Here is a 25,110-nt window from a genome sequence, read left to right as displayed (position 1 = left end):
CGCCCCAAAGCTGGGACCTGTCTCCAGGGACCCTGACCATGCAAGGCGCAGGGCTCCCTGCTGGGCAGAGCGCCTGGGCCCACCAGGCCATGGCCAGGCCCCGTGTGCCAGCAGGCTGCTGGGGGCCAAGGAGTGGGACAGTGCTGCTCACAGGGCAGGGGCTCCCTCGAAATCTTGCCGGATTTGGATACCTCGCGCCTCCTCTCCCTAGCAGCCCAGGGCTCAGCGAGGACAGCTGCCCAGGACGAATGCCAACCCCTGCCTGGCAACACCTGGCAGGGTGGACAGGGCTGGGGCCATGGTCAGCACCAGGGACAGTGAGCTGCTAACGTGCCCCTGGGCCTTGCGGGGCAGCGTGGGAGGATGTGGGGGTGGCACCAGGGGTTCGTACCTTGGGCCCGGGGGCTCCCATGTCGCCCTGCAGGAAAGGATGGTATTACAGTGAAGTCAGACTGACAGAAAAAGCAGGGAGAGCAAGCAGCTCCTGTCCCAGCCGCCCCCTGACCCGACACGGGGTGTCCACGCTGAGTCTGTCCCACACAGCCCTGGGTGGGTGGGGACACAGGCCCCAGAGGCGCTCGGCAGGGGGAGTGGCCCCTCAGCGCTGGCACGGCCTCCCAGGAGAGGGGAGCACGCGGCTCCACTGCGGGCAGAGGCTTCGCTTGTGGAGGGCGCGTCCTCTGCACATCCCGGGCTCCTCTGCCCCTCGCTGCGGGAAGCACTGCAGACCGTGGCCTCTGCATCACTCAGATACTGGCCGAGGGCTTGGCCTGCACGCCCTGCAGAGCCCCACCCACACGCGCAGACTGACACTGGGAAGGACGCTGTCGCGTGGGAGGACGCGTCCCTGTTCCTCAGAGACTGCTGTCCAGTCCGCAGGGCTGGGGCCCCGTGAGGAAGCCCTGACGACCCCCTGCCCGCAGGCCTCTGGGCACGCAGTGTGCCTGCGTCATGCCCGCTCTGACGGCCAGAGGGACTTACCAGGCTGCCTTTCTGGCCCGCTTTCCCTGGAGGACCGTCTCTTCCTGGAGGGCCTGGAGGGCCCTGGGAGAAAAGAGCAGAGTGGGGTCTGGGGAAATCGGCACTGAAGGCTGGGGGGCTGGAAGAAAACCCTTGGGATAGGAGTTCCCATGGCTGGGACCCAGGAAGGCCCCGAGGTCAGGGCGCGGGACGTCCCGACAGGAGGCACGGCCAAGCACTGAGAGCCAGTCCCTGTCTCCAAGCTTGCAGTCAAGCAGGTGCTGTGGGGGTGCAGCAGGCTCAGAGGCTCAGGGCAGGGGGCCCTCTGCTTCCCAGAGGCGCCCAGCAAGGTGTGTAACAGACATGACGCAGCCTTTGCCCCCGACATTCCTGCCTGGGAACTGCACCAAGATGGGCACGGGGCCCAGGAGCACCACGGCGAGGGGTGGGGGTCCCAGGGCTGTGAGACACTGACTCGGAGCCACCTGACCACGAGCAGCGAGAGCCAGGCTGAGTGGCCCGCAGCAACGGGGACACCGGCAGGCACCGCAGGGCTGTGCTGGGCTGGCATGTCGTCCGATGTGCAGTGCAGACCCCAGCTCTCCCACCCCACCCACGGGGCCACAGCGAGGTCAGCTTCCCAGCACCGCAAGGCAGCCCAGAAGGGGGGCACCCCCACCCTGAAGAATGGTGCCCTCGGGGTATCACCCCACTCCTGGCAGACAGGGCAGCGGGACTTACCGGGGGCCCAGGAAACCCTGGGGAGCCGTCCTTCCCAGGTACGCCAGGGAGGCCTGGGGGTCCGGGAACATGGGAGCTGTTCACCCCAAAGTGGCCGGGCTCACCGGGCAGGCCTGGGACTCCAGGGGGGCCAGGGGGCCCAGGGAAGCCTCTCGGCCCCTGCAGAGACAGAGAAGCCATGGCCCGCGCAGGATGACCACACCCCTGCCAGCCATCCTACCCCTACCCCCACCCCAGCTTGAGACGGGGCTACCGCCACTCACCCTGAGGGTCTCCAAGTCGCCGCTGAAGCCGGACCCCTCCATGTCGATGAAGGTCTGAAGGAGCCGGAGAGACCATAACCAGGCCGCCCTACCCGCTGTGCCCTGCCCACTGACTGCCCACAAGGCAGACGCTCACGACACCACAAGTGGCCAAGAGACCCCAGGGCAGGAGCCATTCCTCCCGGGCCACCACCCTGGGCCTGAGGACCTCAGTCCCCACGTGCGGAGGGCCCGGGGGACTCACCAGCTTGTCGTGCCTGAAGGACGGTCCTGGTGGCCCTGGAGGCCCTTGGGGCCCTGGGGGTCCTCTTGGCCCAACTCCTGGATCTCCCTGGGGCAAAGAGAAGCCCATCATAGTGACCCATGGGAACCCCAGGTCGGCTGGGCAGGAGAGAGCACCCAGCCCAGGGATACTCACCTTCTCCCCCTTGGGGCCCACATCCCCCGGGGTCCCCGGGAAGCCTTGCGGCCCAGCATCCCCCTGGAACACAAACGCAAGGCTAGTATGGAAGGCGGCACCGTCTGTAGGGACCTCGCACCCCGATTCTCCTCAGAGCTGGGCAGATGGAAGCCATGGAGCCTGGGAGAGGACCCAGCCTGAGGCCAGCCCATGGAGGTGACACCACTGCCCGGGACAGTGGAGCACAGCAGCCGGGAGAGCCGCCTGTCACCTCCTCACAGTGGCGCTGTGGACAACAGAGACCTCTGCGCTTGACAGCGGGGCAAGGCCTGCTGCACCCGTGTGCATACGTGTAACACGCTGTGGGGCTGTGAGCCACCCAGGCCCGGGCTCACCTCCCGGGGGCCCTGCTCCGCCTCCTCCTCCCTTCCTGCTCTCTGCTCTCTTCCTCCTCCTCCTCCTCCTCCTCCTCCTCCCTCCCTCCCTCCCTTCCTGCTCTCTGCTGCGCGCTTCCCCTTAGGCCCAGCAGGCGCACAGGCCCTTTCCCCTTTCCTGCTTTTCCCAGTAATCAGCCATGTCCGAGCAGAGCGAGGTTGCACTGGGGACTGTGTGGCTGTGACCTCTGCTCTGTGCCTGGGTTTAGGGGGCCGCGGGCCTCACACAAACGCCACCCATCAGACGGCAGAAAGAAAGCACACTTACGGGTCTTCCGTCCTCGCCTGGGTCACCCTGGAATGTGCCAGAGAGGAGGCTGTTAAGGATGGGGTCGCCTGACCCTTGACCCCACACGAAAACTGCACCCGTGGGACCCACCCAGCTGTGGCTCCAAGCGGGCGGCCAACCGGGGTCTGACCCACAAGGCCTCTGTGGCCAGCCCCCTCCTCCTCCCCCGACAGGGCCACACTGAGGGGACAAAGCTCACCGGCTCGCCATCCCTTCCTGGGGCACCGTCCTTTCCTGGGGGACCAGGGCGTCCTGGGGGCCCCTGAGCCCCAGGGACAGGGTGTGTGTCTGGGCCTTGCATCACGGGGCCTGCGGGGCCCTGGGGACCAACTGGGCCGGGTGGCCCCTGCGCTCCTGGCTCCCCCTTCTGCCCCTTCAGGCCTCCCTAGGAACAAAGAGGACAGGAGGGCAAGGGCTACCGCAACCACACGTCCTCCTGGTGCTGCGCGGCACGTGCCCAGGTCCCGGGCAGGACTCTGGGCCACAAAGAAGAAATGATACCCAAGGGGAAGGGCGGGGAGGGGGGACGGGCAGAGGGGTACATGGGGGGGACAGGCAGAGGGGACCCAAGGGCTCTATAGGGTGCCGGTGAGAGGAGTAAAGCCACCCAGGCCTGGCGGGGGCCTCACCTTCTCCAGGCGGTGCCCCATGCTTGGGGCACTCTCGTCCCACGTGTCACCTGGAAGGGTCTTACCTGGGGAGGAGGAGTGGCTGCCATCAGACCCCATGGCCCTGGCCTCTGCTGTCCCCTGGGGTGACTGCCTGGTGCTCCAGGGCTGGGGGACAGAGGAGGGACACAGAGCCGGCCACCAGGAAGAAAGCCAGAGCCAGCATGAATCCGCAGGGCCATCTAAGCCACACCCATGATGGCAGACCTTCCAGAAGGTTTCTGGGTGCATTTTAACAGGAGACCTCAGCACCTGCCTTCCTCCCAACACTTAGTAGAAAAGAGCGAAAACCAACAGAAAGGAACTCCACAGCCTTCACCAGGACGCCCACCACCACACACACTGCCTCCCTCTCCCTCCGATATGCACTCACATGCACCTCATCCCTCCCCTTCAGCTCCCCCTGACGTGCGGCCCCTGTGAGGATGTGGGGTGTCCTCCAACAGCCAGGGCCACACCTGGGAGAACTGAAGGCACCCCCGGTGATCCCCACAGCCCACACCCTGGCTCCCCTTGGCCCGACGGCACCTGGGCATCTTCCCTGGAGACAGCATGGCGGACTGTGTGTTGTGCCGCCCGTGGCCAAAGCAGCCGCAGCCCCCACCTGCCCGAGCGCCTGGAGCTGAGCGTGGCTTGCTCAGCTTTGTAAGAACAAGAAGGGCCTATGACAGCCAGAACACAGAACAGGCCACAGGCACACAGCTGGCCACGGCAGAGTTCAGGTGTGTTGGGGCCTCCACCCCCCCACAAGGCACTGACCATGAAGAGCAAGTGGACACCGCTCCCCACAGCCTCTTCCCCGGCAGAAAACAGTGACATCGTCTTGGATGTCATTTCCTGGGGACGTCAGGTGACCTGTTACCTGGGCCCTTTGGGGAACCTCAGCCCTAGGCTGGGCACAAAGCCCACTGAGCGTTCAGCCAGACGTAGGGATTGGCCACCGAGGGTGGTCGCCCCGGCAGAGTGGTACAAACAGCCTTCCAGGACCTGTGCTGGCCTTGTGGCTCTGTGGACACTCAGCCCCGTGTCCCAGAGAATCAAGGGCTGTGTCCACTCCAGCCCCGGAAGCAGGGGACAGCACCAGCCCTGGGCAATGCTCACCACCACCCACTTGTATCCCACATACACACTTATCCCACGCACACACCACACACCTATCCCCCACACACTTAGCTCACACACACCCGGAAGAGCTTCATGCCCTAACGAGGTTGCCGTGGTCTGGGCCTCAATCTCCTCCGTCCTGGTGTCTTCCAAGCTGCCGCCCGTGGCCAGAGGAGGAGAAGTCACAGGGGGAGGCGGGCGGAGGCCGGGCGTCTGGGTCGCCACCTACAAGAGCACGGGAAACGGCTCCATCACTCGGCCAGTGGGCGACCTGTCAGGCTCTGACGCGTTTGTGAAGTGGAATGTTTATCGGTTTTAAGGAAGATAAGGAGCAGCCGTTGCTTCAGTTGGGGAGAAGTTCCAGGACTCCACGGAACTGTTTGCTTGGGTTTGCTCCAGCCTGCAGGATGGCACTGCATACCTGCCAAGTCCTGTCCACAAGCCTACAACTGTCTGCGGCAGGGACAGGCCCTTCAGGGCCAGTGCAGAGGCTCCTGCGGCGGGGGACACTGGAGGCTGAGAGCCAGCACCGTGGACACCTGAGGGGCAGATGTGTCTCTGGGGGGGTCACGATGGGGACACCCTAGACTGCAGCCCACGCACAGATCTCCTGACCCCTGGGAGTGGAGCAAGCCGGCCGGTCGGCAGACCCAGCCATGGTGGCCAGGGACTTCCCCACCACACGCGTGTGGCCTGGGGTCCTGGGGATGCCCAGGCTCAGGGAGAGCACACAGCAGTGGCTGAGGGAGGCCCTGGACACTGCCCCCGCGCACCCTAGACATCTTGGCAGGCATGAGAGACCTGAGGCCACGGCTCGCAGCATCCACATGCTTCCCAGGCAGCTACCGGCCCAGGGCCCAGGGCCTGGTGTGGGGAGGGTGGTGACGGGGCGGGCACCACAGCCCTGGGTCTGCAGAGAGGCTACTCAGGCAGTACTGGTACCACCTGTGGGCATGACAGTTCCAAGCCCATCTGTCCTCCATGGCCACTGAGCTTGCGGCAAAGTGAAGGCCAAGGCCGCCCCGAAGACCAAAGCAACATGGAACCAGGACCCAGGCCTCACTGGGGCATTCAAACACCCCCTGCAGCCAAGCAGGAGCGGCAGGAAGGAACTGGCTGAGCTCTCAGAGGGCACCGCCAGGCACCCCAGTGCCATTTGCAGTAGGGAACCCATCTTCACGGCACAGAAGAGCCCTGGGAAGTCACACGTATGTGTGCACACCCCCCCCCCGGCGGGGCCCACCCTACGCAGCCCCCTCCAGCCCTGCCCACTGCCCACTCACCACGTCCTCCCTGTGAAGCTCTCGGGGCTCCTCCAGGCCACTGCCCAGGTCGCCAGATGCCTGCAGGGCGAGGGACACCAGGACATGAGCAGAGCCCCAGCCCATGGGGCCCGAAAGAGCCTCATGCTGACGTCTGACACGTGCCGTCGGTCGGGGCAGAGACCCCCAGGACACACATCTGCACGTGCCCCGGCCTCCTGGGCACTGTCGTGGGAGAAGGGGTGCAGGCGGCACCAGCGCTGAGGACGCCAAGGCCAGGAAAGCCACGAGGGCTCTGTCCTGAGGCTGCCTGGGGCCGTACGGGCAATTCCTGCACACGCACCAGAGATGCACACGTCACACGCTAGAGACACACAGCACAGAAGACACACACACACTTTTTAAGCTGCTCCCACCACAATCCCACCCTGCAGCTCTCAGGGTGGCCCCTAACATTCACTTTACATTTTGTTGCCTTAAGCACCAAGTTCAAGGCAAGGGAAGACCCTGCTTGTTGCCACGGAGGTGAATGAAAAGTGGCGCCTCTGGAGACCTGGCCGTCGCTCGGGACTCGGCCCCCATGCCCCTGCCCCACGGCCCAGCATCACTCACCCCATCCTCGTCCTCGTCCTCCTCGTCCACGCAGTGCACGGGGCTCACCCGGGGGTCCCCACGCACCCACAGCTCGGCGATCGCGCCCTAGACAGAGGGAGCAGGGTCACAGGGCTGCTGAGGATATGACTCACACCAGTCCTGCCTGGTACGTCTGAGCCCAACTCCAGCAGCCCGAGCAGGGGCCCTCGCCAAGGATGCCAGGTGTACCCCGCCCATCCTTCCCGCGCCAGGCCGTCCGGGAGGCAGTCAGCCCTCGTTGTAGAAGGCACCACCTCCCAGACAGCCTGGCCGAGACAAGGACATGCAGGTCCCCGGACGTGGTGAAGCCAAGGCCGTCTGGGCAGCTGCACACACACGTGCTTGGCCAACACCCCCGAAGACAGCAGGGAGCCAGAGGCAGAGACCTAAGGTCTGGCTGCCGCCGCCGAGAGGCTGAGCCTCACACGCCCCCCTGGGCAGAGGGACAGGCAGACCTGGCACCCACAGTGAGGAGTGGTGCGGCACGCTGAGTCCACAGCACCAGGAGGATGTGCGAGAGCACGTGTGCACACGCATGTGGGTGTGTGTGATCACGTGTAAGTGCATATCATCATGTTGGACAGTATATGGTCATGCATGAGGACTGTGATCCTGCCAGACAGCATATGGTCATGTGTGATCATGATGGGGAGCACGTGGTCTTGTGTGCACATGTGTGATCACGTTGGAGAGCATGTGGTTCTGTGTGAATGTGTGGGCAGCACAGACCCGACACCACCCGGGCACAGGTGGGGCAGTGTGGGGTTGGCACCCACCCAGCCCCTCCCTGTCGCACTGCAGCATCTCCCAGGAACGGGCTCCAGTGCCCCTTGGCCCCCCAGACCTGCAGTAGGGACTGAGTCAACAGTGTGAGACGCCCAGGGACAAGGAGGGGCCGGATCAAATCCTAGAAACTGCTTCTCGGGGGCGTGCAGTGTCAGGGTGGTTGCAGTGCTTCAGGAGGCCGCAGGACTCCCCATCGCCATGTACCAACCCCACCCCTGAGCCCCACAGGCTGCCCCGCTGCAGAGAGCAGCTTGTTCCCCAGGCTGGGGGTGCCACAATCCATTGGGAGCTTCAGGTGGGCAGAGCCTGTGCCCGCCATCAGCAAGGCCACGCCCTGCTGGAACTCTCAGCAGGGGCAATGCCGGCCGTGCAGAAGCCACGGGACTCACTGCGTATACGTAACGGACTCAGAGCCAGACGGTGACACCCAGGGACAGCGGGAGCTCAGGGACCACAGAGCATTTCAGGAGGAGGCTCGGAGACACTTCTTGCCACGCTGCCCACATGTGTGTGAATGACCAGGACCTACACGGGGAGGCCGTGCTGCGGGGCCGCCTGCTGCTTCTGCTTCCCTTTGACCCGTGTTGGGGACCCACAGCCCGCTGTGCCATGGGGGTGGGGTGCAGCCCCCTTGGCCGCGGTGGCCTCTGTGCGTCCTCGTGCCTCCCACGCCGAGTGGCCCTGAGTGCTCCCATCAGTGCTGCAGGGGTCACTGCGTCCCGCGCAGCGCTTTCCGCATGGCTCAGGAGGACGCAGCACCTCTGCACGGCATTGGGCCAGGGCTGTGCCCCTCGCGAGTGCCATCTGCGTGAGTAACAGGGTCCAGGGCTCATCATAAAGGCGGTGGCGGGCAGGAGTGCCTGCAGGAGGCCTGGGGCACAGGCTCAAGCTGCACCCAGGGTGAACCGAACTCCCTCACTGGGCACGGCTCTGGTGAGGGCAGCGAGGTCAGAGCCCTGCACTCTGCCACCTGCCGGGAAGCCTATCCTGAGACACGGGCCCCACACGGCCGGCTGTGACCTCAGACATCAGCACCCCCACCACCTAGTATCACATCGTGGCCACGGCAGCACTCTGGGGAACTCACAACCTCAGCCACTTTCATCACTGGGCAAAACAGAGATGACAGAAAGCATATTCACTGTGAGGGCTGAAGGCCAAGGACTCGGGGAACAGGGCGTCTGCTCCCGGCAGCGTCACGTATGGACCAGGACCAAGGGTGCTCGGGGCTGAGGGACAGAGTTGGTGCCGAGGAGAACCACTTGCCCAGCGTGCACCAGGCCCTGGCTCCATCCCAGCACAGGAAGGAAAAAGAAAAAGAAAAAAGCAAACATAATGAGGAAAAGGAGCTTCCAGCAAGAAACATTAAATCAAGAGACGCAGCTCCAGTGTCAAATAACAAAGAAAGGTGCAGATCCTGAAACAGGGTCAGAAAGTGTTTCCCGGAACACTGGGCCAACTGGATGGAGAGGATGGCTTCCAGGATGCCTCCCTCAACTGCACCAGAGGGGTGAACCTGAGAACACCAGGCACCCCCGAGACCTCGGTCTGAAACAGCGCCAGACCCAGCAGCACCGGCCCAGGCCCAGGCGCAGGCCCAGGCGCAGGCCCAGGGCATCTGGTTCTGCCCGGGCCGTGAGTGGTGGCAGGAAGGGCCAACCACCTCCTCCGATGGGATGCAGAGGACCCACTGTCTCCTGTTTCTGCCAGGTCCAGTGGAGTACACGACTCAAAGGGCTCCTTCCCAGGAACCCCATCCAGGGAAAGTCTGAAAACATCTGCGCTGGAATCTTCGTCTCTGCGCCAGCACACAAGCGCACTTCCCTCCCCGCAGAAATCTGATTGAAAGTCCACAGAGAAAACTGGGGCCTCTGGACCACCTGTCCCCAACCTTTCTGGCACCAGAGAGTGGTTTCACGGAGGACAACCTGTCCACGGCCAGGGCGGCTGATCAGGCACGTGACATTTATTGTGTGCTCTATCTCTGCTGTTACCGCAGTGGCGCTTCCTCTCTATCACTGTTGCACCTGGGCTTTGCTTCTCTTACTAGTGCACCAGAACCTCAAAGAAGTGTGCAACCCGGACCCCTCACACGCGCAGCTCACAGCAGGGCCCACGTGCCAGTGAGAAGCCGATGCCGCTGACCTGACAGGAGGCAGAGCTCGGGGTGGGAGTGCAGTGACAGGAGTGGCCGTGAAGACAGAAGTTTCCCTGCTCCTTGCTAACCTGCTGCTGTGTGGCCCGGCTCCTAACGCAGACCGGTACCGGTTTGTGGGCTGGTGCTGGGGATCCCTGCTCTAGGCCACGAGGACAGGATGTGGAACCAGGGAGAAGCAGGCAGCCGAGAGCAGGCACGCACCCCCGGGGACCAACTCCATCCTTCCACTGGCCCACGTTGCTGGGTAAAGGTTAGTGTTTTCTCCAGACCAGATTTAGCCACACCGACCCTTCAAACGTCCCGATGGTTGTTTAAAAAGCAAAAGGGCAAATGTTAAACTGGAACGTAAAAGCTGCACCACACGAAACCAAGGCTCCATTTCTTTCATATATAAAGAGGTTGCATAAAACCAGTAAGAAATGGCTGAGCCTACCCCCAAAATGCAAGAACATAAACAGGTCAGTCGCAGAAAACAAACAGCAGAAAAATGAACAGCCTACACCCAGGCGGGGAAAACGCTTGTCTCCACCAACAGCCCTAAAGACGCAGGTTACCAGACACTGCACCTATGTGAGGGCAGCCGGTGGCCCGCTGTGCCACGAGGCCCAAGTGAGGCCTTGACCCAGCCTGCCAGCACTGTAGGCGGCAGCAGGGCGCCCAGGGCCCAGTGCCCACTGTCCGGTGGGCAGATGCCAGTACAGAGTGCGTGGACACCACCTCCTCTGGGAATGCCTGGGAGGTCACACCACAGGCTGCCCCGCGCTAGGAAGGATGACGCTCTTTCCTGCTCTCGTGTTCGAGGATCGAAAGGAAACACAAAGGGCCCAGTTTGGTGCCAAAGTCCTGGGGCTCCTGAAGCCTGTGGTTGAAGTTCCTGCCAAGGGTGAAGGCTCAGAGCCCAGGACCTGGAGGAACTTCAGACAGGCAGCCTTGTCAGGGCCCCAGTCAGCTCTCCGTCCCCTGCGGACACAGCTCCCTCAGCACACACGCGGGCTGTCTGGACCAGGCAGGGGCGGCCCGGCTGCGCTCCAGCCAGAGCTCCGGGGTTCAGGCTGAGTCAGCGCCACACAAGGGCACCCACGCGACTGCTCCCAAGAGAGCTCCGCCAGCACTGTGGGAGAGGCCCAGCAGTTGGGGACAAAGGCCCTGGGGAGACGTCTCCCGGGACACAGGAGACAGCCGAGCCTTGGCACCTCGGGGAAGCCCTGCCCACGCTGCTCTGGGTGGAGTCACAGGGGCCCTGGGGGCAGGGCACGTGGCCTGGAATGGTAACCCACGGCACGAGCCAGCCAGCCACACCCGGTGTGCCACTCTCCAACAGCCTCCACCCCTCCCAGGCATGCCAACTCTCCTCTCACGGGTGTGCAACTTCCACCCCTCCCAGGTGTGCGGCACTGACAGAAGGACCCGCTTGGTTCAGGGCCTGCCGCTGCCGGCCGCCGGGGTTAACAAGCGGTTAACAATTCTTAACGGGGCCTTAAGGTTTGGTTGTGCAGATCAAGAAACTGGGCTGCCCTTGGCCCCGACGCACCTGACCTTGGCCTGGACTGTCCACCCCACTTGCCACAGCCGTGGGACACAGCCGTGAGGGGCCCTTGTGGGCTGGGCCCTGAGGGCTCAGAGAAACCTCAGGTCAGAAAGCCAGGGGCACAAACACCCCATGTGGACCAGGAAGCCAGGCTGGCCACCAGCAGGCAGAGCCTCCACCCCTAGGCTGCACTGGGAGGCACAGCGGTTAACCCCGGCTCAGGCGGCGGCCCCACCCGGGACAGCAGGGCTACCTGGAACTTGTCGGGGTCTGCGCCTCCCGCCTGGCCCACGAAGAGGCCAGCGCCGGGCTCCAGCTCCAGGCCCCGTGGGGACCGCGCGAACGGCAGCCTCTGGAACTCCTCACAGTCCACGTAGAGTGCCACCGAGCCACCATCCACACTGAGTGCAAAGCGGGTCCACTGGCCCACGAAGGCAGGCAGGCGGAAGCTGGCGGCCGTGCGGGTCTGGCTGGTGCCCGGCTCCGTGTAGAGCAGCGAGATGTTCTGGTGCTGGTCCTGCACCTCCGAGAGCTTCACGCCCAGGGCCACAGCCGCCTGCGCCCCGTCTGTGATGGCGAGCAGCACGCCCGCGCTCTCCGTGTCTGGCCGCACGTGGAGCAGCAGCGAGAAGTCACGGAAGAAGGGGCTGGGCACATGGTGCCTGGCCACCTGGCCACTGTTGGCATCCGGTCCGAAGACGTAGGCTGGCCCGACTTCGGGGTCGCTGACGGCCGTGACCTGCTGGGGCAGGGGCTCCCCAAGGAGTTGCAGCAGCCCCACCTCCTGGCTGGTGCTCTCTGCAAAGAGAAGGCAGCAGGTGAGGGGCCGCACGAGGGAAGCCGAGGCAGGGAGGGCGTGTCCGCACCCCCGCTCTGTCCTGGTCCTCTGGGCTCTGCCACCAGTGACCGCCAGAGTGAGCCCCACTCAGACCCGAGGGACACTCTGTAAGGGCCACAGCGGGCACAGCAGAGACACAGGATGCAGCGTACCCCGGGAGTGCCAGCGTCTCTGCACCGCAGGAAGAGGGGACCCCGGCCCCACGCACGTGCGCTTTACCCGCCCTGGGACAGCTGGGAAGGGACGAGGGGAGGCGCACAGCTGCTGCTGCAGGGCTGCAGCCCTGCGGACCCCGAGGGACACCACTCGGGCATCTCACCCCAGCCTCTTTGGCCGTGCTACCAGCTGGGGAGTCTCTTGGGCCTGGGCCAATGTCGGGCTCCCAGGAGGTGGCAGCTTTCCTGGCCTCTTGCTGCTCCTCCCCGGGGTGCAGGCCTCTCCATGCCAGGGACACGACACTTGGGGTGCCCCATGCAAAGGGGCACAGCAGTGGCCCCCGTGGTCTGCAGTCCTGTGTCACCCAGGGTCACCATGAGGCCCTCAAGCGTTCACCACATGCCCTCACGCCCACACCGAGCCTGCTATCTCCCTGTAGTCACTGAGCACATGTGTACACACGCGCACACCCGCAGCCAGCGTGCTGCACCTCACCCCGTCCTTCCCAGTGGGCCCGAGCTGCTGAAGGAAGACACAGGCTGCCACCCATAATGCCTCCCAGGCCTGCGAAGGCACAGCCCACGGACATCCAAGGGCATGGCACCGCTGGGCACAGGACAGGCAGTGTCACTCCAGGAGACCATCCCTCGGGGGCCCTGGCCAGTACCGTGCCAGGCAGGACTCGGCCGCAGGCTTTCTTCAAGAGTCCTGGTGCGGCTGCTCCCTCAGTGCGTGACAGTCACACGGGAGGGGACGCCTGGCAGTGGGCAGGCCATGGCCAAGGGCGCTTCTGGGATGGGGTCGCCGACACCCAGGGAGCCTGAGAGAGGCCGTGGTGAAGGGTATGTGTGTGCCTGTGTGCATGTGTGCGAGTCACGGTGTGGCTGCAGGGCCAGGCTGATCAGGGCTCCCGTGCCGAGCAGGAGGGAAGACATGTGGAACCTCAACGTCGCGGGCCAGCGGGGTCCCCGAGCTCCCCGAGGAGCAGGGTGAAAATTGAGGGCTGGTAGCCCCGAAGCGCATGCGTCCTCCCATGTCCACGTGGCAGCCTGGCCGCAGCTGGAGGGCCCTGGTCTCTCCCTGCCTCCTGCAGGGAGCCCCCTCCATGCTGCCTGGAGCTGGAAAGTCATGGACACAGCAGGCTTCGGTATCGGCCACCCCCAGGGCTGAGGGCAGCTGGCCCTGGGCAGCCGCCACTGTCACCACGGTGACACTGGGAAGCAGGGATCCACCAGCCAAGGGCTAGTGGGGAAGCCACCGCCCTCTTTCCCAGGGCAGAGCATCCCTGATTAACGCACGGGGACGCAGCAGCTGCCGCCTCCTGGTCTGGGACCCCAGGGATGCACAGCTGGCTCTTCCCAAAGTCCTCCCACTCCCTTGCCATGAAATTCCTACAGTTCCCAAGCAAGCGGCCTCCGCATGCCAAGGCCCTAAGGTCACTGGATGGCTCTGCATTACAGACCTGTGCCGGCCAAGGTTCCCGCCTCCCACGCCCAGCAGTGGCCAGCTGCCTTGAACGGAAACTGTGTTCCCTCCCTCCACAAGGAGGGCCTGGGCTGCGCTCCAGCTCAGAGGAAGCCTGCGGGGAGCGGGGCAGCCCCTGCAACCCCTCCCGAGACCCGGGAACGGTTAGGGTGGATCTGACCAGGGCTCCGTCAGGCCATCTGCTCTCTGATGGCCGGGACCTGGGCGTAGCTCATAAAGCTGCTCAGTGACTACACAAGCCAGGCAGCTCTCAGGCTTCGCCTGGCCTCACAGCCCCTGCCCGCACAGCTCGAGTGAGGAGGAGGCACAGCGGCGGTGTGGACCAGCGACTCGGGTGCTTCTGGGACACCACCTGGGCTCTCAGCACCTCTGGGTCGAAAGACACATGACACACACCGGGGTCCTCATGAAACTAGAAGTCACAACAACCCATAATCTGCAGAAATAGACAAAAGCAATTAAAAATCGAATGGAGAGGAGGGATGGGTCCAAAAGGCTCCATAATCACAGGCTGGGTGGGGAGCTTCCTGCAGAAGACAAGATGAGACCATGCTGCTCAGACAGCAAAGAGCAGAGACATCAGCAAAAGACGGCACAGCAAGAAAAATCGAGCTCTGTGTTGTCAGGAAAGCATCAAAAACAACATTGAAAATCGAGAAACATCAGGCAAATCGACAAAGCAAGCATTGCGACAGGCGTGCAGATAAAACCGAGTCTGTGGTGAAGCCACCACGGGGCAAAGGGCGACGCATTTCACATCTGCCGGGCCCTCATGCCAGGCACCACGCCGAGCACCGGGCAGCAGGGCCCAGGCACACGTGGGGTCATCGACCCTCGGCTGATATCCCCTAAGACAGCAAGTGACAGCCTGGAACGAGAGACCACAGCCCGGCAGGTCCCAGACGCTGCTGCCTTGACACGCAGCAGTAGCAGTGACAGGGCACACGGCAGGTGGAGATGGGGACAGGGTGCAGATGCCATACCGACACGCTTGGGAGCCCCCACAGCTCCCTGTGCTCAGAGCAGCCACGCGGCCCAGGGGCCACTCCTGACTGCCCCCAGGGAAAGCTCACAAGCACAGGCTGAACTTCAAGGAGGACTCCAGGCACCCTTGGGCTCTCCTGGGATGTCAGGCCTCGGGGACCTGCCAAGCCAGGGCTGAACACCCAAGAGGAGAAGACAAACGCACCAAAAACCAGGGTGGTAGCATCTGCCCAAACTATCCTTCAAGAGGGAAAGAAACTGTTCTTCCTGACAAAAGCCAAATGCCAGAGGGAGGGCAAGGGTGCCAGGTGGGGACTGGAAGTCACAGGACAGATGACAGAGCTCCGCACAGGCCCGTCACAGGCTACTGCGACATCTGCACGGGTGCAGCAAGGGCTCATAGCTCCATGTTCTGTTTTCTGCATAACTTAGAGACTAATACCCTCGAGAATGTAATTACCAGTCTGAAGCTCGCCTACAGTAACTTGGGTCTGTAACCTCACAGTTTACATGGGTTTCAAGGAGCTATTCGTCTATGCCCAGGGCACACCCTGCAAAGATGCAGCGATGAGACCTCTGCAACCAAAAGGCTGGGGCCGGTTGGGCAGCCGCACCTGCCTGTCTTTACGCTGAGCTGGTGACAACTTGAATTTGAGGGCCGGGATGCAGGGTGATAAATGAGACCCCACGGCCGTCACAAAGAAGACAACGACAGGCGTGCACAAAAGGCAGTGTGGAAGGAGTGTGGATGATCTGTTATAAAAACGCCAAAAAAAGGCAGCAGGATGAACGAGGGCCCTGGGCTGTGGGAACAGAGTGCAGCCAGCAACGTCGCAGCTGTCCTTGTGTCGCAATCACTTTAAATGTAAATGGATGAAACTCTTCACCTAAGGGCAGGGACCGGCAGAATGGATTTCACAATCTGTAATCCAAGGACAGGCTCTCTGCAAGAGCTTGCTTCAGATCCAAAGCTCCAAACAGGCTGAGAGTGAAGGGCCTGGAGAGGGTGTCGTCCGAAACAGCAAAGGGAGCAAGGGCAGCTGTGCTGAGGCCAGACAGACCATAAATCAAAGTGGGTTACAAGGGATGAAGGAGGGAATTAGCATTAACAACTTCACTACAGGAAGATGGAACAATCACACATCTCTGCGCCCAGTGAAGTCCATCAAAGACGTGACTCAAAGCTCACAGAAGTGGACAAAACCAAAGACCACAGTAATGGGGCTGGAGACCTTGGTTCTCTATCAGTAATGGACAGAACATCCAGACGATGGTGGGGAAGGACCCAGAGGGCTTACACGACACGGCAGACCAGCTAGACCCAGATGTGCAGGGTGACCTGGCCAGGCCCAGGGCACACATGGTTGCTGGCGACAGGATGCTCAGGCCACAAACAAACCTCTGCGGACTTCAAAAGAGCACATACGAGGCAGCCTCCAACCACAGGGAGACGAAACTAGAAATACAAACAAAGAAGCAAACCTGGAAAATTTTAAACTTTGTGAAAATTAAATAATCCTCTCAAACAACCAATGAATCTGGAAGAATCAAAAGGTAAACAAGAAAACTATGTAGAGACAAACAAAAATGAAAACAGTACATTCAACCTTACAGGACACAAGAAAACACAACAGAGGGGAAATTTATAGCCACACTTTCTTAAAAAACAAAAAGACCTCAAATCAACAACACAACTGTAGCTCACATATTAAGGAGCTAGAAAGAGGAGAAAAAAACTAACCCAGCGGTGGCAGAAGGAAAGAAACATAAAGGTGAGCAGAGGTCAACCATACAGGTCAGAAAAACAGCAGAGAAAATCAATGGCACCCACAGTTGGCTCTTGGGAAAGATCAACAAACTTGACAAACTTTTAGCAAACTCGACAGGAAAAAAAGAGAGAAGACTCAAGTTACGAAGATCAAAGTTGGAACATTATCGATTCTGCAGAAATGAAAAAGGGTCAACAAACTGAGTAATAATGTTGATGAAACGGACAGATTCCTACCGACTAAACTATGAAGAAACAGACCCTGGGTGGATCTATAACCAGGGCCGGACGGGATCAGTAACCAGAAATCTCCTCACAGAGAAAACCCCTGGACCTGAATGCTTCAGGGGGATTCCACAAACACACACAGAACTCACCGCAATCCCTCTCAAACGTGTCCACCAAGGATGAAAACTTCTAACCCACCCAATGAGATCAGCAGCACTTCCACCACAGTCAGATAAGACGCTGCCAGAAGAGAGAACTCCAGGCCAGCATCCCTCACGAGCATCGAAGCAAAAATCCTCAACAAAATACCAGCAAACTGAACCCAGCGCACCCAGGGGGTCACAGGCCGTAACCTGAGGGGGATTCCTAGGAGCAGGGTGTACAGAGGAAACCCACCTCTGTGCCAACACTGCACAAACCGCACCATCATCGCAAGCGAGGCAGGAAGGGCGTCCAACAAAGTCCAGCACCTTTTGGTGATAAAAATGAAGCATCAAGCCATCTCGGCACCACGCAGGCCAGACGGGAAGAACTGGGCCGGCAGTACACCAGCCTGACCAGCTCAGCATTTCCCCCAGGCGAGGACGGGCAAGCTATCCTGCTTCCCCCTTTGCTACTCAACACAAACTAAAACACGGCAGGAAACAGATGCAAAAAGCTTGCAACCCGGAAAGGAAAGCATACAATTACCTCTTTTGCAGAGAAGATGCTGTGGGTAGAAAACCCTAAGGACCCACAGACCTATTAGAACTAACAAGCTCAGCAAAGCAGCAGGCCACCAAGGGAGCACCCAGAAGTCACCGCTCTCCTCCACTCGAGCAGGAGCAGCGTGGAAGGAAGTTACCAGCACGGAGCCCCAGGGTGACAATGCTTAAGAGCGAAGGTGCTCAGGACCCGCCTTAGCCAAGAAGGTGAAAGGCATGAGCCACAGAAGCAGCAGGAAGTCGAGGGAGACGTAAGGAACAGCCTGTGGCCACAGGCCAGAAGTCAGGTTGTTGAGGTCTCGGTCCGTTTGTGCTGCTGCAGGCGAGTCCCACAGACAGTGACCTAGAAAGAACAGAAGTTACTTCTCCAAGCTCTGGAGGCCAGGCGCCTCCATGCCAAGGCAGGACCCCTGGCAGAGCCTCCCGAGGAGACCAACGCCGCATGCTCGTGTGGCAGAAGGGCCAGGACAGCAAACCACTGCTCAACCCCGACGCTTTGCCAGGCACTAACCCCAGTCCTGGAGTCAGGGCTCTCGGGACTTCCTGAACCCCCAGAGGCCACACCTCCTAGTGAGACTGAGGGGTAGCATGAATCTGGAGGGACACAGCAGAGGTCAACATCGCCAAGGTGACCTATGGCCCAGACCCCTCCTCAAAATCCCAGAGACGATTCCTGCAGGGCCAGAAAACATCTGGAAGCCACAAGGACCGAAGCAGCTGAAACCACCTGGGAAAGGAGCAAAGCTGGAGGACTCAGGATTCCTGACCTCAAACTCCACGAAGCTGCCGTGGTCACCACCCGGTGGGGCTGGCACAAGACGCCACGGAGCTGCTAGGACAGAAGAGGCCAGAAGGGGCCTCGTGTCCATGACCAAGGGACTTCTGCAGTCTCAGTGTCTAATTGCCTCATGCAGGGCACGTGCACGCGGACACACACACACACACACACACTGCACAGGCTCTGGCTGCCGATCTGTGGAAAGCCGTAGTGTCATTCTTGCTCCTGCTCCACACACCTGGGTGACCTCCTCACCCACCCTGTCACCTCCACACCTGCTCTGCAACTTTCAATCACGCCCAGGCCACCCGCTCTGTGCGCACAGGCCCTGCCTGGCCACACCCACCTTGCACCAGTATTGAGGTCCAGGAGGATGGAAGACTTGGCACCTGCATGGGCCTCTCCGCTTTCCTCTCTGGACCTCGAAGCCGCTCCACCCGCAGCCTCCTTGCACCCCTTGTCCCCTGCTGCTGTGGCTGCCTTCTTGGTCAGGGCCCCAGTTGGCACAGAGGAGATGCATGCTGGGTGTGTGGGGCCATGGCACATGCCTGGCGGGCTCTCGCTGGCCACGATTTGCCGTCTCCTGGAGCCAGCTGGGCGCCCAGCCAGAGTCCCCTAGCCAGGGATTCCCATCGCTCCCTTTGGCGGTGTTGGAAGGATCACACTGACACCATTCTCTCAGCAACAGGAAAGCCGGCCCGGGCGGTTCATCTGCTTGTAATTTCCTTTCCGCATGGTCCTGCTTGAGCCCATCTGAACGGATCATCTCTGCACTAGGTTTATGCCATGTTGCACCAGTGAAGGAGGCAGACCAGTGAGGAGAGAGTGACGGGCATGAGACAGGAAAGGCTCTGCTGCCTTCTGACCAGGTGCCGTGACCCCCTCTTCCGGTGGGGAAAGGACAGCCGCATCAACCAACGGTGCCAGGAAAACCGTGTGAAGCTGGGACCTCACCTATCCCCTGGATCGACAAGGAGAAAGACTTGAAGGAAAGGCCTGGCTACAGCACTACTGAAAGAACACAAAGCCCCAAAGCACCAGGATATCTGGTTTGGCGAGGACATCATATGCACAGGACACGAAGAAAAACACACATTGGGCTCCATGAAAAAAAAATTTACACTCTACATCAAAAACAATAAAGACTGAATGGGAGAAAGTATCTGCAGATTGTAAATCTCCGAAGGGGTTGGTGTCCAAAGCGTAAGAGAATCCCCCAGGTTCAGTGATGACAGCAAAGTGACCTGACCACGGGGGCTGGTGCGGGCACAGGCATCTCCCACAGGGACGAATGAACATCGGTCACGGCCGCGGGGTGGCGTCAACACGCTGGCCGGCAGGAAGTGGGAATCCAACACCGTGAGACACTCTACACCTGTGCAAGGGCCAACGGGGTGGTTTTTAGGCCAAAAAACAACAGAAAGTGTTGCTGAGGGCTTGGAGAAGCTGGAGCCCACACACCGCTGAGGGGACCCGGAGGTGGAAGCAGGGTCGGGGGCTCCTTGAAGAGTCACAGCTCGAGCGGCTCCGTGACCAGCAGTTCCAGCTCTGGGGCGGGCTTGATCACCGAGCGCAAGGTCTCTGAGACACTGGCACACTGGGGCTCACTGCGGCCTCACACACAACAGACACAGAAGCAGCACGGCATCCACTGAGGCAGGGGCAGACAAACTGGTCCAGCGCATGAGCTACAGGGCGGTCCCCAGCCTTCCAAAGGGGACTTTCTGACATGGCCACAACAGGGATGACCTTGAGGACACGGTGGCCCTACTTGAAGGAGGGCCCCAGAGACAGAAAGCTGAGCAACGGTACCAGGGAAGGGAGTCAGCGTTCGAGCAGGCAGAGCGGCAGCATGGGAAGATAAGTGTTCTGAGCGGCTCACTTAGTCATGGCTGAGACGGTACCTTCATGTGAATTTTATCACCGGAAAAAGGTTAGGCAACAATGACTTCGCATGGAGAAAGATGCATGGGTCCCTGGCCCAGGGCAGGGCAGCCACCGGCTCATTGCTCCTCAGAGATGGGGGCCGGGCAGAGTGTGCTGCCCGCCTCTGATGAGGACCCAATTGGTATACACAGCCAGAGCATGGCCGGCCGCATGGGACAGGACCTCAGCCTCCCGCAGAGGGCAATGGCGAGCCCTGGAGATCAGGATCCCACGCGGACAGGGCCATGGCGAGGCCTTGCAGTCTGCACGGGCCTCAGGGGGCGGCAGCTCCACTCCTCCCAGGGCGGGACACCCTACTCTGACATGGGCCAACGCCCAAAGCACAGGGGGCTCCTACACCTCCAGGACAAAACACCAGTGACCTGATTAAAAACGGGCAAAGGACGAGGTAGACGTTTCTTGAAGACGCAGATTTCCCACAGCTACATGAGAGGCTCATCTCCACCATCAGAGGAGCACAGTCGAAGCCAGAGACGCCACCTCACATCTGCTAGCCACTGCCACCAAAAGGCATGCGACGACGGCCAGTGAGGACGGGTAGGACGGAGCCCTATGCGCACCCGGTGGGGAGGTCAACTGGCCCTGCCGTTGGGGAAACCAGGCAGGGTCCCCAGACCCAGAATGTGTCCCTGTGACCCGGCGAGCCCTCTCCGGGGTACACACCCACAGAACTGCACTTGGGTGTGAAGAGACGCGACTGCAGCACCAGCCGCAAAGCCAGGAAGTGGGATCCACCTCGGTGTGCACGAGGAGGAAGGGGCACAGAAGACCTGGTCCAGACGCGTGCGGCCCCAGAGAGCAGGAAAGACAGCTCGGAACGCAACGGCAGGGATGGCTTGGGGGGCAGTCCCACAGTCCCCTCAACAAGACGAAGTCCCACACACAGGAGGTGGGGGAGAGGCGATGCTGGTCAAAGGGCCCAGAGTTCCGGGAACACAGGGCGAATGGGCCTGGAGACCGCGCGTCCCGCCTGGTGACAGAGCAACAGCATCACAGCACCCACCTCACACACAGACGCTGCCACGCCCCGTGCCGGGTCTGCACTGGACTCGAGGGCGCTGAGCACTCCAGCATGCAGACGTGCACGCGACCTCGCATCACACGCCACGTGGGGCCCTGCACCCCAGCCCACCCAGGCAGGGCCAAGCCACAGCCGCTGCACGTGGCTGGGGGGCGTCCACACGAAGCTCAGTCAGCCTCATATGAGAAGTATTTGCAGGCTGCCAAGCGCGAGAGGCAAGCACTTAGGTACTTTTCCATGGAGGTGGTCTTGTCTCCTTCTTGAATCAAAGTTAAATAGAAACCTCGAGTTAACCGAAGCGTTCTGAAGAGCAGTGACGCTCGAAGGCCCACACTTGACCGCAGGAGCAGGTGGAGCCCTGGGCTGCACCCGCCCGGGAGCGGGGACACGCCTGTCAGCCACAGCATACCGGCCCATGGCGTCCCTCAGGGCGCCTCCTGCCTCTGCCGTCTCCTTCCCACGGCCCAGTGTCCAGGCCCCCACAGCAGACCCAGGCTCCACGTCACTCTTGGGCAGCCTGGGGCTTCCTGGAGGCAGCAGCAGGCCAAAGAGCAGCCCGCACTGCTCAGCCTGGTCACGCTCGGCAGCTGCGGGAGGACACGGTGGGCAGAGGTGGGGCCCAGGTGTGCAGGGCCAGGTGTGTGCAGGTGTGCACAGTGGTGTGCAGGACCAGGGGACCGGCCAGGCCCATGAGCAGAAGGCATGCATGGGGAAGGGACTGGACGGACGTCTCTGCACAGGTGTGGAGGGGCCGCAGGCCCAGCCCACTCCTGCCGGGGCTCCTCCTCCTGCCCAGCACCTCCCTGCCACACCGGCTGGGGTCACCTGCGAGGGTCAGTGCTCAGGGCTCCAACCCCAGGACCCCACAGCCACCTCTGAGGGACCAGGCACCGAGGTCCCTTCCGGTCCCGTTGGGCCCTCTCCCTCCTCCTGCCCATCTCAAGTGGGTGTCAGTGTCCCGTGGGTGGGGGGGCGCCCCTGGAGGGCCCAGGGACGGGTCCAAGGACAGGGGACCCTCCTCTGCCACCACGTCTGGGAGGTCCTGGCCTGATGTGTGCTGCCCACCTCTAGCCTGAGGGGACGCGGGTCACTACCCTGATGGAGAGTGCCCCAGGGCCTTGCTGGGGACACAGCCAATGCGTCCAGATGTTCCCTGAAAAGCCCCTTTCAGGCACTGGCTGGCCGGCTGGCTACAGTGAAACTCCTCGCCCACGCTGCCAGGCCTGGGCCTGGCCGGCTGAAGACCGCCCGCCCAGCCTGAACCCCACGTGACCAAGCCTCGCCCACAGGAGGCTAGGCTTCCCAGGCTTGACCCTGGGCTGCAGGGCTCCTCCAGAAGGAGGCTGCTGTGTGAGGCGAACATGACAACCACTACCCTATGGAAACCGATGAGGCTGCTGTGCTTGAGCTGCCTGGGCCTCCCACAGGGCAGCCGCCCACAGGGACCAGCGCAAGGGGCTCACTGGCTGTGGTGAGGCGCAGCCCTGCGTGGAGGCCTGGGCCGGCTCGGCTGTTCCAGAGGTGGGGGCATGCAGGTGTCAGGAACAGGGTCGCATACATGTACTCAGACACACATACAGCAGTACACACACTGCACAGCCACCCAGTTCACGCCCACCAGGCCCAAGCTCCAGCTCTGTGCCCCTGTGCTGGGGCTGCGCACCCTCAGCACCTGGCCCTGCCCTTCCTGCACCCCAGGCCTGCAGGGGTGGTGGGGTGGGGGGCTCTGGTTTTGCTGGACCAAACTGGCTGAGACTTGCTGGGAACCCCTGGCCCTGGCAGCCCAGCTGCCGAGCGTGCTGACCGTCCCTGCGCAGACATCCCCCACCCGACCCAGGGTCAAGGCCGCCCCCACAGGTGTGAGGCTGGGACACCCACGTCCGCCAGATGGTGCTGAGGAAACAGGACCGGCAAGCAGAGCCAGCTCGGGGCTGACTGCCGCCCACGTCCTCCTTTCTCGTCCTTCCGTCCACCCCCACCGGCCAGCCGCAGGGTGGGCGCAGCCACATCGGGCAGGGCTGGAGCAGGTGCAGGAGGCTGGGCCTCGGTGTGCCCGGCCTCCAAGGCTGCACAGGCCCCGGGAGCAGCCAGACCCCTCCGTGCCACCACAGCCACTGAAACGGCCGAGTGTGCGGGCTGGGGTCACAGGCAAAGCCGCAGCTCTGTGCCTGTTTCCCAGTATAGTGGGCTGACCCGGAACCACGAGGAGGACTAAGTCACTAGGAAGCCCTGGGGCCTCGTGATGGTGCCCCAACCTGACAGCAGCACAGAGCCCGTGGCCACATCCCCTCTGGCTGACTCCACAGCGCCTGCCACTGTGGCTACAGCCACGACTCCACAGCCCAGAGGTTCCCTGCAGGGGCACCTACCTGCCCAGCAAGGCTGGGACTGCCCCGTTACCTGGCCGGGTGTCAGGGGAAGGGCCGGCGGTTACCTGCTGCTGGCCCAATGAGCACACAGAGCCCATCCTCCTGGGCGCGCAGTGTGTCACAGGCCACAGGCAGCCGGGCCCCGTCCAGGCGGCTCCAGCACGCATCCTCCACGGCCTCACAGAACTGGCGGCAGGGCGGCAGGGGGGCCGGCGGGCCGGGGCCGCAGGGGGGCGCCAGCAGCAGGCAGAAGAACCAGGCAAGGAAGGGGTGGCAGTGCGCCCGCAGGAGGCTCCCCCAGGCCTGCGCGGCTGCCTGCACCTCCTCGCTGCTCCTGTGGCGCAGGTGGTTGGGCAGCCAGGAATGCCCAATGCCCAGGCGGCTGCAGGCGGGCAAGGCGGGCGTCAGGGGCAGGCAGCGGCCGTCGGGTGTCGGGGGGCCGAGCCCCAGCAGCGCAGAGCGGTTGGAAGAAGCCACGAGAGAGACCCAAGCACCGCCGTCCCCAGGGAAAGGTTCCAAAGCCACCAGAGAGAGCCAGGCCGAGGGGCCGGAGGAGAGAGCAGAGGGCGCACCCATCACCAGAGAAGGCGCCCAGCGGAAGTCAGGACGTCCATGCCGCCGGCGAGGACCAGCTGCCGAGCCCAGGTCCTGGGGCTGCCCCCAGGGAGGGGCCCTGCTGGGTGCAGAAGAGAGAGAAGCTCTACCTGGGGACAGAGGTGACACAGAGGATCCCCTCAGCGGTGCCAAAGACCTACCCAGGGATGGAGGTGGCTGGGTGGGCACAGCCAGGGCACTGGCCTCGGCCGTCTGGGTGCCCAGAACAGTTGGGGCTCCATGACTGGGCCGGAGAGTGGCCCCGCTGTCCTGGGGGTCACTAGAGGGTCGGGCAAGGGGGTGCACGTCCATGGGGGTGGAGGTGGTGGGTGTCTCCACGGCAGCATCGTCCCACAGCTGGACGAAGTTCCGAATGCCCTGGGCCACATTCAGGATCTTGGCACCAACGCCTGCGATGTTCTCCTCCTTCGCGTCCCAGCTCTCGGCAGGGGGAGCCAGGGGCGTGCGGGTGACACGAGCAGCAGGGGTCTCGCTCCAGGTGGTCGCCTGCTCCTCTGAGGCCGGCCGGGTGCTGGCAAGGGCTGTCCTCGGCTCCGTGGGGCCACGCTGGGAGGCCACGTGCGTGGAGGCAGCCTCCGTGGGCTGCGGGGACGGGTGGCCTTGGGGCCGGGAGACCGGCGCGGCTGTGGAGTCACTGATCTTCGGGGACCAGAGCCAGTCCAGGGGCAGCAGAGTGGCCCAGGCTGGCGCGAGGCAGCAGGCAAGAAGCAGAAGGCGGAGGCATCCGCTGGGGTCGGGAGCCATTGGGATTGTGAGCAAGGCGGCCGACAGCCTCTGCCAGCTGGGAGGAGGGCCCGCCCCGCCCTCCCCACCCCCTCCAGTCTCCCGGCCTGGCCACTCCCCCAGCAGATCCACACAGAGAAGGGACCAAGGTGACAGGAAGGACCAAGGTGCCAGCACCTTCAGATTCGGTAACTCCTTCCTCCACACCCAGGGAGGGGAGGGGGGCGGGGGGGGGGGGGTGCTCAGGAATGTGGGTGGGGTGTCTCAA

The 25,110-nt window shown here is 62.5% G+C and overlaps 1 protein-coding gene across 3 annotated transcripts in view; it reads right to left on the bottom strand.

Moving 5' to 3' along the window:
• Window positions 1–24,901, bottom strand: part of Col18a1 (collagen, type XVIII, alpha 1) — a 40,133-nt gene extending 15,232 nt beyond the window's left edge. Inside the window, exons 1-14 of one of the 3 annotated variants that reach the window (XM_005375912.1) lie at window positions 23,570–24,901; window positions 11,480–12,024; window positions 6,734–6,820; window positions 6,143–6,202; window positions 4,940–5,084; window positions 3,717–3,781; window positions 3,287–3,472; window positions 3,067–3,093; window positions 2,383–2,445; window positions 2,209–2,295; window positions 1,965–2,018; window positions 1,702–1,860; window positions 982–1,044; window positions 392–418 (exon numbers count right to left, since the gene is read on the bottom strand). In XM_005375912.1, coding sequence (XP_005375969.1) covers window positions 392–418; window positions 982–1,044; window positions 1,702–1,860; window positions 1,965–2,018; window positions 2,209–2,295; window positions 2,383–2,445; window positions 3,067–3,093; window positions 3,287–3,472; window positions 3,717–3,781; window positions 4,940–5,084; window positions 6,143–6,202; window positions 6,734–6,820; window positions 11,480–12,024; window positions 23,570–24,863 — 2,862 coding nt within the window. In that variant the 5' untranslated portion in view covers window positions 24,864–24,901. The remainder of the gene's footprint in view (window positions 1–391; window positions 419–981; window positions 1,045–1,701; window positions 1,861–1,964; window positions 2,019–2,208; window positions 2,296–2,382; window positions 2,446–3,066; window positions 3,094–3,286; window positions 3,473–3,716; window positions 3,782–4,939; window positions 5,085–6,142; window positions 6,203–6,733; window positions 6,821–11,479; window positions 12,025–23,569) is intronic. The other 2 variants (XM_005375913.2, XM_005375915.2) reach the window with 2 other exon arrangements.
• Between the last annotated feature and the right edge of the window lie 209 nt (window positions 24,902–25,110).

Source organism: Chinchilla lanigera, unplaced genomic scaffold (assembly GCF_000276665.1).
Source record: "Chinchilla lanigera isolate Chin_1 unplaced genomic scaffold, ChiLan1.0 scaffold00006, whole genome shotgun sequence".
Classification (NCBI taxonomy): Eukaryota; Metazoa; Chordata; class Mammalia; order Rodentia; family Chinchillidae; genus Chinchilla; species Chinchilla lanigera.
The sequence above is the reverse complement of the archived record's forward strand: the minus strand, read 5'-3'. Positions and strand labels throughout refer to the sequence as shown.